At 40.2% G+C, this 18,145-nt stretch overlaps 1 protein-coding gene across 1 annotated transcript in view; it reads left to right on the top strand.

Moving 5' to 3' along the window:
• Positions 1-17,148, top strand: part of dbpa (D site albumin promoter binding protein a) — a 42,359-nt gene extending 25,211 nt beyond the window's left edge. Inside the window, exons 4-5 of the mRNA XM_085445494.1 lie at positions 9,705-9,958; positions 12,176-17,148. Coding sequence (XP_085301620.1) covers positions 9,705-9,958; positions 12,176-12,391 — 470 coding nt within the window. The 3' untranslated portion in view covers positions 12,392-17,148. The remainder of the gene's footprint in view (positions 1-9,704; positions 9,959-12,175) is intronic.
• Positions 17,149-18,145: the final 997 nt, after the last annotated feature.

Below are 18,145 nucleotides of genomic sequence, written 5' to 3'. Positions count from 1 at the left end.
ATTGCAGGGAGGGGATCCCGCTTTATGTAACGCACTTCCTCGTCTGTATTGCGTTGCCAGCTAATGCTCTTGAGTTAAAAACAGCTGCTGGCAGAGCTCACAGTTCATGTCCGTGTCATCTGTGACAGAAGCAAACCAAACAGGAAATGAATCGCTGCTCTGGACCTTTATCTCATTACTGCTCCCAACTGGAGGAACACACTTGCTGTATCTCATAGTTTGTTTCCACTACTGCTTTTACATCTGCTACCACACCTTTTACTGGCTGGACTCTTCGATTGTTATCATAACTTGCTGAGTAAAAGGAAAGGAGCAGAAGAACACGTCGTTCCTGTACAAACAATAAAGTTAAACCAAGCAGAAACAGGACGAACGCTAACATTAAATGAGACCACCAACCATCTAACTGCACCCTCAATGTGGAGTTTAATGGCTGAGTGTTGTTTGTGATAAATTTCTTTCACTGGTGTATCTGCTCTGAATTATTCTAAGTTGTTTTTCATAACTGATGTGAAAAACAGCTGGTGTGCAATAACAGGAAAGGTTCATCTGATATAGTAACAAAAACGAACAAATAGAGGTTACAGTAAAACTAGTAAACTCTATCATAACTGTGCGTGCGAACACGAGTCTTTCACTGAAAAAACTCCCAAAAAACAACAACAACAAACCAAATAAGAGAGAAAGTATCGGCGTTTTATTACTGCCTGTGGAAATCGTGTACATCACTCCTCTCTGTTTGCTGCAGCTAAGTGGCCATCTATGTATGTTTGCAGACTTTTCTACTGGTTGGTTTCTATATATAATTCTCCGCTGAGGCTGGTTCCCTCTTATCTGTGTACATACAGTGTATGTGTAGCAAATATAACCAGTCTGGTCTATGCCATCACAATATTTTACAAATATTTGTCCCCAAAGTCAGAACAGAATAAGAGAAAAAAGCTCATAAATATGCAGCTGGGGTAATCTACAGAAGAGACTGAAACTGTCAAAAGTGGCTGTTGAGGAAAAATCAGGTTTAAAGGGTTGGAAAAATAGTTCCAATGCTCAATGTCACTGCTATGAATTCATTTGAAACTGTGACTTTATTTTTATCTCCCTGCACAAGGTCTGGATGTTGTGTTCACTTGCCTGTACCTGCAAAGATTCAGTGCTTGCTCTCAGGGGATTTTCTCACTGTTGGGGATTTTTTGGTGATATTCTACGGTCTTTACCTTGAAATATAAAGCGCCTTGTTGCGTTGTTGTTGTGATGCTATAAAAATCTAATTGAATCAAATTGAAAAGAGAAGCATAAATTAAGCTTTGCACCTAACAGCCAGTCTGATGAAGAGGAGTGCAACTGATAGCTGGAGTCAAGTTACAGTAACATAGTCTCTGAACTTAAGAAGTTCTACAGTTTCACTCCGAGCCGTCTCCAGTTTTTCCTCTCTCTGTATATAGGCAGAGTTTAACTAGCAGCACTGGCCGCCCTCGAACAGTGTTGGAGAGCTCCTCTGTTTCTGATTGTCGGTTGCATCAGTAGAGTCCCAGCTGATGTGTTTTGCGACACAGCATGAGGCAAATTTTTGACTAAAGTTGAAATATTTTGACTCGTATTAACATGAATTTGCATCACATGCCGTGAATTTGCCGCATTGCATAGAGTGTGTATGTAAGCACCATGACCGTGTTGGTAATTAAGCTAATATATCCTGTGTCATTTCAGAAGTCATTTGCATTTAGCCTGTTCTATTGTGCAGTTTGAGAACAAGTCATGAAAACTGAGACACACAAGAGAGGGCGACTGGGTTGCAGCAATAAAATGCCATGTAGGATCACTTCGGTGCTGGGAAAACCAACAATAACGACTACAAAAAAAACTTTAGCAATGTGTCTTTGTCATATAAAGCTAAAAGTAACAGCAGAGTAACAGCTAAAGCAAAATCTGTGCACAGGACACATGCGAGTCAGAGTTAGCAGAGCTTGTGATTGCAGTTTAACTACAATGCCGTATTTCACTGTAATGAAAACTCGCCGAGGATGAAAAACCGATGAAAGCGTACACAAAAATCGACTCAATTACAGTGATTGCAATAGATGTTAATTGTTACCTCCATCCTTGTATAATTAGCATAATTACTATTCTCCTGGTAATTGCTTTGTTTCCCTTTATTACACAAGAAGCTGCTGAAACAGGAGAAGATTGAAAGGGAAAAAGTTCTGCGTCAGAGAGCAGAAGTTGCCGCCGCCGCTGTCGACGATGCGTGCACGAGGAGGATTTTGTGCCGTACTAACAGATTTTGTTCCGCCTGTTAAGCTTTCCTACATTTCCCAAAATGCCTCTTCCACACAGAGCAGCTCTTAGTTTGTTGCATTCCACTTTACGTGTAGGTGGACCCAGTGAAAGTAAAGTTAGATCAAACAAGAGATTAGTCAAGAGGAAGCGTTGCTCACCTGACTCTCAAACCTCAACCTGTCTATTTTCTGCTGCTGTGGGCGTCTCTGCCCACGACAGCTGATTCCTCCCGGTACGATTTCTGAACATCCAAGCAGCTCAAGGACAGAATCTAAAACACTTTTCCTCAATTTTTTTAAGATCATTGATGTTGAAAATTCTGTTTGACTGTGAAAATAAAAAAAAAACCCCATCTTAGCTGTCTTAGAAGAGGACCAAAATGTTTTTGATGTTTTTAAAGTTAAAATACATCACCCAGATTCATCAGTATGCCTCGGTACGCTCCATCCGAGGATCAGCTCTTCACGTCCTGAGGCGATTCCTGTGATGGAGCTTTCACACGATGGAGAAGCTGTTTTAAAACGAGGCATTTTTCTTGATTTGACGACAACATGAATAAGAAATGAAAGGGCTAATCTTAAACCTTGAATTTCATGAAATGGGACCTTCAGAGACCTTGAAAAGTCTTGACTGTGTCGGAGTTAATGTAATAACTTTCTTGTTGGTGCTCAGGTAGAAACGTCGGATTTAAATGTGATATTTGTGGAGCTTTAGCAAATCTTTTGGGTACAACTTGCTTCAATCCAAAACCACTTCAGTTGAACTCCTTGCCCGGAGCTGGAGGATGACAGATTGACAGGCAGTGACATGCAGAGAGAGGAAAACGCATAATCTCAGCTAAATTAATGAAAGCAGAGAGGGAATCCGCGAGTCAGTGGCTGCTTCCTCCAAATGGCTCCCGCTCTCAGACAGGAAATGAAGCCAGACGAATCCTCGCTTGGCAAGTGTTTACCCAGCAGCAGCGGGAGTCGTGTTCTTGGAGCAGTTTCAACTTTTTGCCCAAAATGGTTGTTATTAGGACGGGGCTTTGGGCAGACTTATCCAGGATCAGCTCCGTCCAGCTGCCAGAGACACAGATCAAGCCAACAGCACTTTATTTGATGGTCTCACTGCTTCCTGGGCAAACAGATGGATCAGAGGATAGAAGAGATTGGAATATACAGTATGGTGCATTGCATTTAGAAATGATGAGGGTTTGCAACTGTGCAAGAAGAACTGTACAGCTTATAGCGAAGGGATGTTTTCACTGTAATTCAAATCTTTTCTGTATTTTAATATTTTATTGGGCATTTTTTAAGTTGTTGCTGTTATTTTGGAAAAAATCCAAATAGAAAAATAATTATCATTTTTTAAATGCCATTTCCTGTGGCCAAACTGCAAATAAGAAAATATGAGTTTGGTGTAGCATGGAGACCCTCACAGCAAGAAGGTCCTGGGTTCGACTCCAATCCTAAATTGGATATTTGGAGAAAACAGTTGGATGGATATGAGCTTAAAAACAGACATAAAGAATGCCTTGTCAAAATAATGAACAGTAAGGTCTATGCAGAGCAAATCACCATGTTAAAACCACACTCCTTTTGTAGATGTTTGTTGACCTGTTGAGGCCCAGGTGTGGCTACTTTTGTCTGGCATCAGATATAGGTAGTCTATCCTTTGGGTCCTTTGGGTGAGGAGCCTCCGTGGATCAGACCTTTTCTCGCTCTTCCTACAGCAGCGGTCCCCAGCCTTTTTTGCGCCACGGACCAGTTTATACAGATAAATACAACAAAATAAAACTAGTACCGGTACCAAAAAAATAAGATTTATTCATAACACACGTGAAAAGACCCAGGAAAACCGAGTTAACGATAAAAAACGATAACAAAATAACGCTGAAAACCGATAAAAACCCTGAAAACCATACATTTCACACCTGAGCCTCAACTCTCGGGGCCCGGTACCAAACGACTCACGGACCAGTACCGGTCCGAGGCCCGGGGGTTGGGGACCGCTGTCCTACGGTGTTCAGTTGCAGAGGGATCTGGTTAGTTTGGAGGACTGGTGACACTTTGGGCTCTTTGTTTTGTTGATCCAGCGGTTCCTGAGCAGTTTTTGTGAGTTTGAGTGTGGAAGGATCCACTGTGGATGGTACAAGTCAAAGGAACCAAGTCAAAGGAATGCATTTTAACAATATGATCAGTTCTATTCACTTTACCTGTCATCAGTTTTGTGTTGGGCTCATTTTTAAATCTACGGGTTCCAAATAGAGACAGAAACGCCTCAAATGCTGCTTTGATTGAGAAATCCAATTTGAATATGTTTACTGATGGTGCCTGTGATTCAAGTTTGATTAACAAATCACAAAGGTAGAGGCCATGCTTTTGATTTCCAGCGAAGGCCACAGTAGGAGGAAGACTGGGATCTTTTGCATTAAATTTCTTTTTCGTGAAACACTTTAAGAGAAAGTTTACACAGCCACACACTTTGTGCACAGAATTTGTTAGCATGTGTCCCATTTCACTAAAAACAAATATTGCGTTACTATAGCTGTGTTTTCCTCCACAGAGGTATTACTGTCAACAGATACATTAATAATTACTTATATGGATTCAAAGCTGTATCTTTTATAAGATTCTGTTTGCTTATTCCATGCTTTATTTACTTTCTTCGTCTACTTTCTGACCCTCACTTTTACAACTAAAGATGTTTCAACAATGAGAAATTAGTAAACAGTTTTATAACTGTAAGTTTCCATCTGGATTTTTCCATCCGTTGTTTATGCCTTCAGATTCTACACTAAGATCATGAATGTTTGCAGGGATTTATTTGCAGCTTGTGCAGGTCAGTTCTGTCATTCATGTATTTAGGAGATGACAGTGGTGTCATTAGATAACGGCGCAGATATGGGTGAAATTCAGTTTGGAGCTCAAGTCGCATTTTGTCTCCTCTGCCAAAGTGTCAAACTCTGCAGGGTGACATGTCGCCTACCCTCGATCCAGTAAACAAACCACTGGGTCTGTGGGCCCATGTGACTTTTGTATACAAACCTTGGTTTGATTGCTATTGGGCACTGGAAAACCAAAATAACCAAATACACAAAAAAGTCATCTTTTCCACTCAGGCTCGGAACAAAGAATAGCAGCTCTGAAGAATAACAGCTGCAGAGGGCAGAGCATAGTGATGCATGCGTGTCACACCGGACGCTTATGTAAATCCAGCCTCTCATTTCAGATAAAACAAAAAAAAAAAGAACCAAACAAACAACAACTGTGGGATGTTTTGGCAACAAGTTGTGTAAAAGTGGAGGCGAATGTCAGATCGACATCAGCGTGGAGTCATGATTGGATGTAAACAGTCGTAAGACTTTTTTTTTTTTATCTCCGAGTTCAGCGCAAGTTGAAACCTGAAAAAAGCCACCATTCAGAAAGTTTACATACCCACAGCCTCCCACTCGCCACGCTCAGCGTGTAGTCAAGTGTTTTCAGCTGGATTTTATTGGGAGAACACGGTGTGGCGATTTGACCCTTCGCTTACCTCACATGTCCCGCCTCCTGCCTGTCATAAAGCCTGACTTCCCAGAGCCCGTGGAGGATTTGGTTGTGGTATTGTGGCTGACATGAAAACATGAGGGACTGCTCACAGCAGCAGTTTGAGTAGAAAATCAGTGTCAGTCCTGCCGCTCTGACCGACATGTCTTTCCCACGTTTCAAAAAAAGGGAAAGAAATGCTTCAGAAGCACAAAGGCTGCGACAGCTGAGGGCTTTTAGAGGTTTTCTGTCATATGACAAAATTATGTCATTCTATTAATGCTAAATCTTCACAATCTCTCCTCACTCTTCCTGCCTCCTATCTCTTCTCTGCTTCATTTGCTCAAGTGTCTGAAATCTTTCCACGGCTGTTTTGGTTGATTTTGGTCACCAGCTTTGAAGTTATTTATAATCTGTGGCGCCGAGCCTGGAGCTCCAAAAAAGCGTCTTACAAATGTCGCCACAGTGGAGGTCTGAGTAGTGGCGGATGATTGCTCAACTAGCATTTTTATGCCTCTATTCCAAGGAAGAAACATTTGCGGGGGGGAATATGTTTTTTCAATCAGAAACGGGAAAGAAATGAAGCAGCCGGCTGAAAATAGAGCCGCTCTTCTATTATAGTGTTACATTCAGAAATATAGCTGCAGGGAAAAAGCTTCACTGCCACACAGTTTAATATCCGCATCCAGGAATCGCTTCCACAGATTTTGCCCCCTCCCCCACTCTGCCACACTTCCACTTCCCAACATTTAAATAATTGTGTTCATTCTTAATTATTTGAACCCCCTTTTAGTGCTTTGGTAGCTCATGTAAAAGTGGCGTTTGAGTAAAGCCAGCTGGAGTCAACACAGGGGGAAAAAAGTCCACTGCAGCACCATCTCTGAATCATCTGCTCTCTTCAAATAGTTTTTTTCTTTCCTTTCTAACCACATTTGTCTAAATGTGTGGCTCATGCATAATCATTCTAAATCTTTAGCCAGCACTAGGATGTTCTTTTAAATATCAGACACTGCAAAGGGTTAAAGAAAAAAGCTCCTCTCTTCTGCATGTCGTAAATCGAGTATGACACGTTCCTGGCTCGATGGTGACACTTGGTGGTGACTTGGCATCACTACGGAGAGACAAGATGCTTCTTGTCGTCGAAATTTGAAGTCGAATGTGAAGAATTAAGCGCGTTGTTAAAGGTGTAGAAGAAACGGTGATATGTTCAGGTTTAATGGGGAAAAGCATTTGAATATATTGTCCACTGTGTATGGGATAATCCTACTTATCTCAGTGGGAATCATTCCTGGCTCTCTGCTGCTCTCTGGATAAAGGATGAGAGGCAGAGTGTGCAGCACATGTGACTCTGCAGCCAGCGGCCTCTAGAGTCCAACAGCAAACACTAAAGCTGGAGGGGTTTGACCTGAGTGGGATTTAAACACTGAGACAAAAACGTCTCCCCGTGCTTTGCTGCTTTTTCCCAAAACCTTTTTTTTATGATCTTGAACATACTTGAATTAGATATTTTCATCGCCTAGAAGAGTTATAAGTGCATATCTTTGTATATTCAGTCCTACCAGAGGTCCTGTCATGTTTAGCACAACACTGGACATCAAAACCTCAATTATTGAATTTAAATAAAATTTTATCTTGATTTTATTTGCTTGTAGGCAGAGCTCTCTAAAGCTTCTGTCTCACCTTCAGATTTAGATATTTAGAATTCAGTGACGCTGATTCAGTTTTATCTAGCTGAAGGACCGATGCATCTGTCTGTCCAATGAAAGAGTCGCTACTCCTCTCAGGATATTGGTCCAATTTTAGTGAAGTGAGATACATTTGACTTTGATGTCACTGTTAGTGTAAAGCTGCTTCTCAAAAGTCATTTGTCATTGTCACTGGATTTGAACTTTCATTAGTTTGTGCAAAACAGCCCAGAAGGCAAGAAAAGATCCCCCCCTCGTACAGGCACATTACAATAACCTGTGAACTGTGATGGATCATGATGAAGTAACACGTCACTGACATATTGTAAAAATGAGTATTTTTAGATGCATCTGTTTCTTGTTTAGTTATTAAAATGAAGATCATACATAGACTTGGAGAGGCTGTTACCTTTTTGCATGCAGAGTGGTCAGAAATCACCCACAGGCAGAGCTGATAGCAGCGTCGGTGTCAATAAAATCTTATCCATGTCCATCCCCGGGGCTGTTTATTTTTCATCCCATAAAAACAATAAATTATTAAAATATTCTGAGTTCAGAAAGTTTGATCTACACTATAAGTCAAAGTTTGCAGAAGTCATTGCAGTTCAGATGGATAAAAGCTGAATATAAGACAAAACAAACGATATTAAAACATAACCAAAAATATACAATAATAAGCTCTTTAAAATAAATTCAAAGGACATAACATCAAATAAATGACAGTGAAATATCAGCTCTACAAGTAGAAAAGAAGTAGAGTGAAATAAATTGAGAACAATCAGAGCGTACTGGAAATAATAAACTAAAAACACATCAATAAATAAAATAAATGTATAAGGATAATAAAAACATAAAATAAAATAAAAGGTACCATCATCCAAAATGTCAGTAAATAAATATAAAGCAATAAAAAATGCTGGTTAAAAACAGTTTAAAGTTGAAAAGTCTGTCTCCTGGTGTTTCATAGGGCAGACATGTCAGGCTGTATTCAGAGTGTAGTCATGTTTGTACATCAGCTAAAACTAATAAATTCACTGTGACCATCGAGAACAAATGTAAGTGTGTAAATGAATCTAAATGTAATTACATTGTTACTCCTTTAAATATAATACAATTTAACAGAGTGTTTTTCCAGTGTCCTGATTGGTGGGGATTGTTTCATGTCGTCATCTTCAGTTCGCATCTCTGTGGCGTGCGACCGTCCTCGGTCAGGGCAGATGGGCTCTAATCTGCAGATAAAACTAGATGCTGATGATTGGACAGCTAAACGAGTAATTAAGCTGCTGATTTTGGACTGTAGTGCAGATTATTGTTCACTGGAAAGACAATTAACAAGCGCTCGTATTCTTTCTCTCTGCTCCCTTCTTGCCTCTTTTTTAGTTTATTCACACAAGTGTCACATATTGCCAACAAAAAAATTTAATTAAACTGGCAAAAGTAACACATGAACAATTAACGAATGGCACCATAAAAATGTTGCACTGGCAGGGATTCTAATAACCGATAACAAATTAAGAGGCAGTATGATTTTTAGTTATGTAATAAGATCTAATATAAATATCTGAGACACAAAAAAGGAAGTTCAGAGAAAAAGCATCTCTGAAGAACTCAAATAGTCTGCTTCATCTGGAAGTTTACATTGTGATAAACGCTACCATGAAAACATCATCAGTGCTCATGTCATGTTTGTGTATCTGTGTCCTGTCCACACTTTAACGTGGCGAGAACAGCCTGCAGGCTAATGTCACAGTCCGCTGTCAGTAGCTGTTTAATGATCCTGGTGCTGTGACTCATCTTAATCTCAGTGTGCGACCCTCTGTTTTATATGTTACACACAAAAAAAGTGATTTTCATGTCAGTTTTCCGGGTGGCACGAGCAAATTTACATGTGAGAAAGAGTTCTGATGGCAAATGTTGTACTTTAATTCTCATGAGCTTTTTATTTCCAGTATGATGATTAAGACAATTTTTAAGGGATGCCAGAATATAGCTGACATTACTGAAACTTGATTTATTTTGTAAGGAACCGTGTGGATTCATGTATATTATATATAACATGTTCCTGCAACTAGAAGCTCACTAACTCACTAATCTGTCCAGGTACTCCACTTCTCATCCTGTAGAAACTGTGATGGGCTTCAGCTGATAACTGGAAGATTGATTATAGATGGGTATCTTAGCTGACAAGCTAATCATTTGATCTGAGATAACCAACATTTTCTTTCGCTTCCAGGTGGTCAGGCAGTGCCTCAGGACCCGTCACCCCCTTCTACCTGCCCTCCGGCCCCCCCTGGACCTCCAGCCGGCACCAACGGCAACAGCGACATCATGGTGAACTTTGACCCTGACCCGGCGGACCTAGCGTTGTCCAGCGTGCCAGGCCAGGAGGCATTTGACCCACGGCGGCACCGCTTCACGGAGGACGAGCTGAAACCTCAGCCGATGATCAAGAAGGCCCGCAAGATGCTGGTTCCTGACGAGCAGAAGGTACTACATCTCCCACAATCCTTTTGTTTCCTTTACGTCCAAATTCACTACAGGAAAGGATTTTTAAAGCTATTTGGGGAAAGAAAATGCTCCGCTGCTTGCTGTGTTTCTAATTTAATGGCTAGTAAAATATATATATATATCCATAATGGACCAGTTTCCCGTTTTAAATTTAGTTGTAGAGTCTACTTTTTAAAAATCTACTTGCAATTTCAAAATTGTTTTTGCAGCACAAGAACGCAATTTTAATTGTATTCAAAAATAGAGTTTGGGATAAATTATTTTATAAGATGAAATGAGTAAAATCAAATTAAATACTTAAAATAAAATAAAAATTAAAAATAAGGCCCACTAGTAAATCTCAGGTGTTGTAAAGGTACCTAAAGATAAAACCTGCATAAAGATTCACATATAGCTCAGCAGAAGGTCACATTTTCCTTTAGTATCTGTCTTAAATAGAAGCCACAGCCACGTTGTTTCATTTTAAACTCTAAACTTCATCATAACAAAAGGCCACGGCTCTGACAGCTCCTGTGCGGAGTGGAAAAAAAAAACGAAGGGAGCGTGACGCCCACTGGTATTGATGCCTCCTGACGGGAATCCTGAAATATTTTGTACTCAGCTCATTGCACACTAGGAAAGTCTCTGATCAATGGCTCGTGCTTTCATAGTTCAGTGCGGAGCAGCTGCAGCTCCCGAGGCGTTTATAATTTATGGAGAGATGGAGGCGCTCACCTTGCTCTGTTCAGCCATTGCCGGTTTTATAAATCATATATAGGAAGGTTGGAAAAATGATCTCCGGCCAGAGTTAAAGATGAAGTTGAGAACGGCTTCTCATAAACGAGCTTTAATATTCCGCTCTACGGTTAAGATTTATCTGCTCTCATGAGCAGGAAAGTCTGGCTTGGATTAAAAGTTATGAAATAATCCAGGATCTAATTAGTGTTTATATTTACACAAATCAGAAAGCAGCAATATTCCCAAGATCTCTTTAAAAATGTTGCAGAGGGATACAATAATAGCTGTGTTTAATTGTGGAATGATGCTAACTTTAACCAGATGTTAAAGATCCTTATTAAAGCTCTCCATGAAGGCAGTGAAGCATGTGGGCTTGCTTCCCGGCATAAATCTTTCAGATAGATATCTCTACGAGGTTGTATTCTCAGATTGACCTCCTATTTTGCTCTATGGGTCCCAAAGTTTAACACAACATCAGGGCTGCTTCCAGTCTTCTTCTTGTGAGACTTTCATTGGCCAACAAATTCCTTTCCTGGCAAAAAGTCCCCAAAGTAACGTTGCAGGCTTTTGTGGGGCCAGAGGTCATGTCCGCGGCGTATTTATTCATTCGGCTGAGGCGCTCGGCAGGTCAGAAGAGAGCTGCATTAGGAATGACATGCCTCATAAAAAGTTATTGATAATGTTTTCACAAGCACTTACTGGTGTTTTCCGTCAAACTGATTCCTTTTGTAGTCATTGCAAGATGAATATTATTGGTCTTTTGTGTATGCAGATCAGTATATTGCTAGATGTCTATGCGTCTATGTGTGAAAAGGTGTTTTAATATAAGAAATTAAGAGTTAGAGTAGCTTATCTTACACCGTGACCTGCAGGCAATAAAAAGCACAGAAAAGCTGTTGTTGGTAATTCTAACTGCAGTTTAAAGGAGTATTTCATATATATGTATACATATATATATATATAATATATATGTGTGTGTATATAAACCACAGCTATCCTAAACTACTTTCTTCACTCTGTAAATCTGTTTAATGAATGTTCATCTTCTCTAAGCTGCCATAGCAAACATTTACTGCTGAGAAGCAGTAAATGCTAACCCCTGAAACATTTTAATTTATCTAGTGCAGCTACAAGCTTTAGGATAAGAAGTATAGCACTTTTTATGTGGTATACGTCACACCTGTGTTTGGGATGTTTTATGCTTTTGAATCCAACCACAGTCTGCTGCTCATAACTGAGTGTCATCATGGTGACGTTATAAAAATGGCAGTCATAGTTTTGTTATTTTGTACCTGTGACTATTCAGCTGTTTCCACCTTTCGTTCCTTTCTCCCATTTTTGACACCCTCATCAAATGACTGAACCTTCTCATCCCACTCTCTCCTCTTCTTTTGTTTTTTTGTTTTTTTTTCCTTCTTCTCTCCTCCCTCCACCTTCCTCCCCACACACCCCAACATACCACACCGCCGCCGCCGACAGGATGAGAAATACTGGAGCCGGCGAGTGAAAAACAACGAGGCGGCGAAGCGCTCGCGGGACGCCCGGCGACTGAAGGAGAACCAGATCTCAGTGCGCGCGGCCTTCCTGGAGCGAGAGAACGCCGCCCTTCGCCAGGAGGTGGCTGACATGAGGAAAGAGCTGGGCCGCTGCAGGAACATCATCAACAAGTACGAGAGCCGGCACGGAGACTTGTGAGGAGACGGACGGAGGCGGAAAAGGCGGGAGGGGCATCGGAGATGAGACAAGGGTACAAGGCAACCCAGCAACAGCAGCACTTTAGTTGAAGTGGCGAGTCGGGGGTGGGGGGAGGCTGACGTAGATCTGCAGTAAGCACCGTGCGACACCGGGCGCAAACGCCACAAGCGTCTTTTAGCGCGCGCGCTGTGCTTCAGGATGTCATGACAGGAAAGCACAGCGGCGCCACAGTTTATTTTCCGAGTTTGACTCTGTAGATGCTGCTTTGCTGAATCCACACACCGTACTGTATCACCACCTCGTGACACCTCGGCAGCTTTACCCTTGGTGCTGTGCTTACGCCCGGTGCCGCATGGCGTTTTTGCAGGTAGTGCGTTTCCATCCGCCGCTCTGGCCAGTTCAAACAGGGTGTTGAATTCACAATATGCCAGTGAAATCTCACTTTTTAAGCTCAAGGCATGGACACAAGCCAGAAGAGGTCAGATGTGTAATTTTTTGTTTTCTATAAATAGGAAAAAAAGAAAACATGTATATTTTTGAACTGGGCAGGAAAGCAAGACTAGTCCAGCAAAGAGGAGGACGGGGGGAGGAAGAAGAGCAGGGCTTTCGTCAATAACGCAAAGAGATTTTGACATAGGATTATTGTATATTTTTCTATTAGCAGAGGTATTTAGGAGGAGGATTTTGGAGATAATCTTTTGTATATTTTATATATGGGGCGGGAGGGGCTGTTAGCTGGACAGTCACGGGGCCACATAAAGCGCTTTTCCTCCCAGCTGTTTATTGCTAAACAACAAATAATCTATTTTCAAATTTACAGAGCTGGTTAGTCAGAGGAAGAGGTGTAACAGAGAATGTATCATGGTCGAATCAGGTATTTCACACAGCGTGAGACAAGGCGAGGTATTTTAGACTGTTTTCGGCGCTGAAGGGGGGAGGAGGAGGGTGGGCGGAGGCAGGAAGAAGGCAAAACAACAAAAAAATTGTATAGTTTAAAGAAAATCTTTGTGTTTGTTTTCTCTGTGAGCTCGTTCAAGCACTTCAGTTTTTATCTTCTATTTGATTCCGTGTCTGATTCTGACATAAATCGAGGGGCTTTTATTTTTCTTTTTGAAGCTGAAGGAGGAAATAATAATTAGCCATCCGAACAGCTGGATGTGAGCAGATGTGCGAGGATAAGTAAAAGGAGAGATTTTCGCTGGCGGGTTTGCGTTTTATTTCGGTGAATGTGTCTTGCTCACATGTAAACGCACACACACTGACAAACACTTTTAACCATCACGCAACATGATTGCTTTCGGTTTCTTTACTCATCAATCATGTCTAGGTGCAAAAATTGAATACTAACTGGTTTAAGGTTGATCTGCCCAGATCGAACAGTGACTGAAACCTTCAGCCACACACACACACACACACACACACACACAGTCCTCACCAAGGTTTTAACCCTTATTGTTGTTGTTGTTGATGTTGTTAAGGACTTTTATGGTGCTGATCTAATCTGATCCTCGACCTCACACACACACACACACACACACACACACACACACACACACACACACACACACACACACACACACACACACACACACACACACCTTCTCAAACACAGTACTGAACTGCCTATACCCTTTCTTTGTCTTTATTCCTTATTCTTTATTTTTTCTCTCTTTTTGTTGCATATTGTATTGATGAATCATATATTTAGATTTTCACACACATACTTGTCTATACCTCTCCTTCAAACTTTACCCAATGAGAAAGAGAAATGCACCCTACTGCTACTGTACCATACAACTGTACTATTGACTATTAAACTATTCTCTCACTAGATATATATGTGTACATGATATATGCTTGAATTATGTGATTATAGTTGTAATATACATAATTGAATATATTTCAGAGAAAACTCATTGGAATCATTTTGTCAGTTTTTTCTCAGGTGTTGTCTGAGGTATTAAATATGCATATTAAAAAATAAGAAACACTAAAAAAATCTTTGATCCGATCACAGGATTTGTGGATTGGTTTGTTATTATTATTTTTATTTTTTTGGTTGTATTTTACATTTGCTGTATGAATTTATTGTTATGATTCCGTTTTAGCCCGTTTTTGTTACTAAGTCACCAGCATGGGATAGAAACTCCACAGACTAACTGTAGTTGGCTAAGCCTCGCTCCCCTGTTGCTACGCCTGTCACACTTTGCATTCTACAGTAAAGTTTAACCGAGGGGGTTTTGCATAAAACCTTCTGGTTTCAGAGAGTTATTTTGACACCACCATCTAAATACATATGAGAGGTCCATAACTGTAAGTGGTAGAAACTCCAGTCCAATCCAAAAAGAACTGCTTCAAAAGACTGGTGACTACCACCCAAAATAGGGTTAAAAACACTATTTTTCCTCCACAGTCATAGACGGTATAAAAGAGTAACGTAGCTACTCAGATATCATCAATATATACTGTTGTGTGAAGCCTCCTGATGAGTGTTTTCGCCATCTTGGTGCTTTGTAACCAGGTGTGATGACAAGATGCCGATTGCAGTCTAAAACTGCCGGTCAGTCACAAGCCAGTAGCCAATGAGTGTGCCCCATGTAGTCATTTCAAAAACACATTGTGATTAAAATTAACAGAATTTAAAAAAAAACAAAAACATTTTATTCTCCATAACTGAGTGGTAAACTTTAGAGAGATGTTTTCCTGTAGACTTTAATCGGACCAAAGCTATTGCCATCTAGTGGCCTTTAGATAGAATGCAGGATTTTGGATAATTCTGCATTAGCTACTTTTTCCAACATGGAAGCTACATCCGTCTTATATAATGTCTATGCACACAGCAAAAGAAGTTCTGAAACTGTGTTTCGAATGCCATTTAATTAAATGTAATACATTTCTGAACACCATGTTTCCTCCCTGTAAAATTAAAGCAGAAAAACTTAAATTCTGGGAGATTAATTAGCTGTAGCTAATATCAACCTAGCTAACAGCTTGTTAACATTAAAACGAAGCTGAAATGAAACTGGTACTTCTGGAAACTTCTTTTTCAGAGGTAAGAAAACCTAAAATCCCAGTCTGACAGTTTTAACTATAAAATAGGTCAAACTAACTGAAACTAAAAACAATACAAATTTACCCAAGTGTAGGCCTGTGACATTAGCTGATTTAATGTTCGCCTCCTACTATACAAAAGATTACTGTTGTAATACTGGAATGTGTCCAGTGAAAAGTTTGAGACGCTAATATGCAGCCATCACCTTAAAAATAGACAACAGCACCAAGTAATTAACTTGAATTAAAATGTTTTTCTTTCTTTATGAGCTAAATGCCAAGATTAATGATTTTTAGCAGGATTATACTCTGGTTTTATTCGTAAATATTTTTATAGAATTTTATCACCATTTTCTCATCATCTGATGACATCTGATCAGAGTGGGCAGGACTCATAAGGGATCATTTTGTGCAGATGAAAAATCATATGACCTGCAAAATGCCCATTTTGAGCCTGGAGCAGGAAGTCAATAACCTTATTGTGATGGCTGTTATATCCGACTGAAGCTTTAGGTTTTGCTGAGCCAGATAACGCAACAAACCCTGGATGTGTTGAACTCTAGTTCCTAGTTCCTCCCTCCTGTTTAGACCAAATATGAGCACACACCCCTTGAAATTCAAGTAGCCCAGCCAGTCTGGACTATTTTAGTGTGTCTAAAAAAAAAACCCCACAGCATCTGCTAATTTCCTCCATATTTAATTTAATCCCTCAAAGGCAATTAAAAACTCTTCAAATGTTTGTTTCACTATACTAAGAACTCAAAAATTTGACAGGCTGAATTCGCTACATGTGCTAGGCTGTGATTGGACAGTGACTGAATGGGGGAGGGGCTTAGCTGACTGTTATATAGAACTGTTTAAATTTACAGAGAGCACTGAAACCTTAGCTCTTGTTACCTGCTATACAGTCACACTTGCAAGTATTATGATTGTTCTTGATATTTCTTTTGTTGTTTTATGCAACAGCTTTTTTTCCTTCAGGTGATTTTAGCCTGACATAACTATATTTTCATTCCCAAGGCCGACTTTCACATATCCCATGAGCCTGTTTGCTGCTGGCCTCATCCACAAAGACTTAATCAAGCCACAGGTGTATACTGGGAGTTGTAGGTCTAGCTTTGATATACAGTATGTACTGTATGTTTTCCTTTCCCTTGTCTTCTTTTTTGGGGGGAACATGTTTAAACCTGAGACACAAACTTTTGAATTTAGATCCCTGGAAGAAACTCAGAGCTTCTTACACTTCCATCAGTTGTTGGAAGAAGGAAGTCATCTTTTTTTCTTTTGATATCTTGGATTTGGGGATTTCTTCACAGACCTTTCTGAAACTTTTTGACAGTGCTATTTTTCTATGTAACTGTGTTGTTTTGCGTGGTACAACTTTTTCTGGCGGGTGTTTGAGGCCTGCTCTTCATGTGGCAGCAGTGACAGTCTGCTGCTGTGTGATAAAACGGCATTGCGGGTAATAATGACAACAATAACGATGATGATAACAATAATGTACACAGCCTTGTTATTTCTTCTTCAACTTTGTGGATTCTCAGCTAACTTCCTCTTGTTGTGACTGACTGTTATAAACTGCAAATCCCATGAGCTCGACACTACCCCGGCTCCTCACCAGTATTGTGTGCTGTCCACAGGGATGATGGCATATGTGGTCTTTTTCCCCCTCCAAACACGAATAAAGGCTAATCCTTATTCACCAATAGCGATCTTCTGGTGTCTTGCTGTACGATCTAAAAAGCATGTACAAACCAGCTAGCAACCATGTTAGCAGTAGTTGATGGTCATGTGTGAAGTGACAGCATCTGAAGGGTCGCCACCTGCTGTACAAAACATTGCTGTGGAAGAAACCCTATAGGAGTATTCAAAGGAATTATTAGTTCCTGGTAGCTGACACTTTTTTTTTTAATTTACAGTGTGTTTATTGGTTTTAAATGTAAAAAAATTATATGATTCTTTTTGATAGAAAATCTTCATAATCAACAATCAAATGAACCAGCTAGCCATCAATCCACCTTACACCAACTTTCCTTAAGTGTCAAATGTAGATGAATCCACCCCACCAACCACCACCAAAAAAAGAGCATGTATTATTCTTGATCTTCATTAGGAACGCCAACCACTGACTAAATGAGGAAGGTATGAAAGTGGCCTCCCCCAGATAGGTTGTATATAGTAAAGACATGTACTTGTATAATAAAATCTGCTGGAGACACCTTTTACATGTGGTGGACTTCAAAATTCTTGACATAAAAAAAATGAAGCTCTGTAATGTTTTACATTGTAAGAAGGTGCATTTTAAACCCAAACTAACTTTTTACCTTTGAACAAACATTCTGCTTGACAAGCTTGTTTTGATGTTCATGACTTAAAAGTAGAATCACTCTCTTTATATTTCAGGAGGGCTTATGCGGCTTGTATCTGAAGGTAGGAACAATCAACCAGTGTGATCACTTAGATGGAGCACTTGATGAAAGTTAAAGATATCGAGACACACGCCGACTCTTGTGTTTTGAACTTTTCGTGGCATTTGTTCATAATGGAAGAATATAATTGAAGAGTTCCTCTGCTTTAAAACACCCACCAAATAATATCAACTCTCCAGTCTAAGTGCTGTATTTTTAAAAACAAATGTGTTTTGCCTTGTAGAGTAAACTCTCATGGTGGAAAAGCTGGAAAGGGGTGAGAAACAGTATTGGC

The sequence above is a fragment of the Copadichromis virginalis genome, linkage group LG22, assembly GCF_057382275.1.
Source record: "Copadichromis virginalis isolate Kocher_CV1m ecotype Utaka linkage group LG22, C_Virginalis_male_GT1.1, whole genome shotgun sequence".
NCBI classification, from domain to species: domain Eukaryota; kingdom Metazoa; phylum Chordata; class Actinopteri; order Cichliformes; family Cichlidae; genus Copadichromis; species Copadichromis virginalis.
This window is presented reverse-complemented; position numbering and strand designations above follow the sequence as displayed.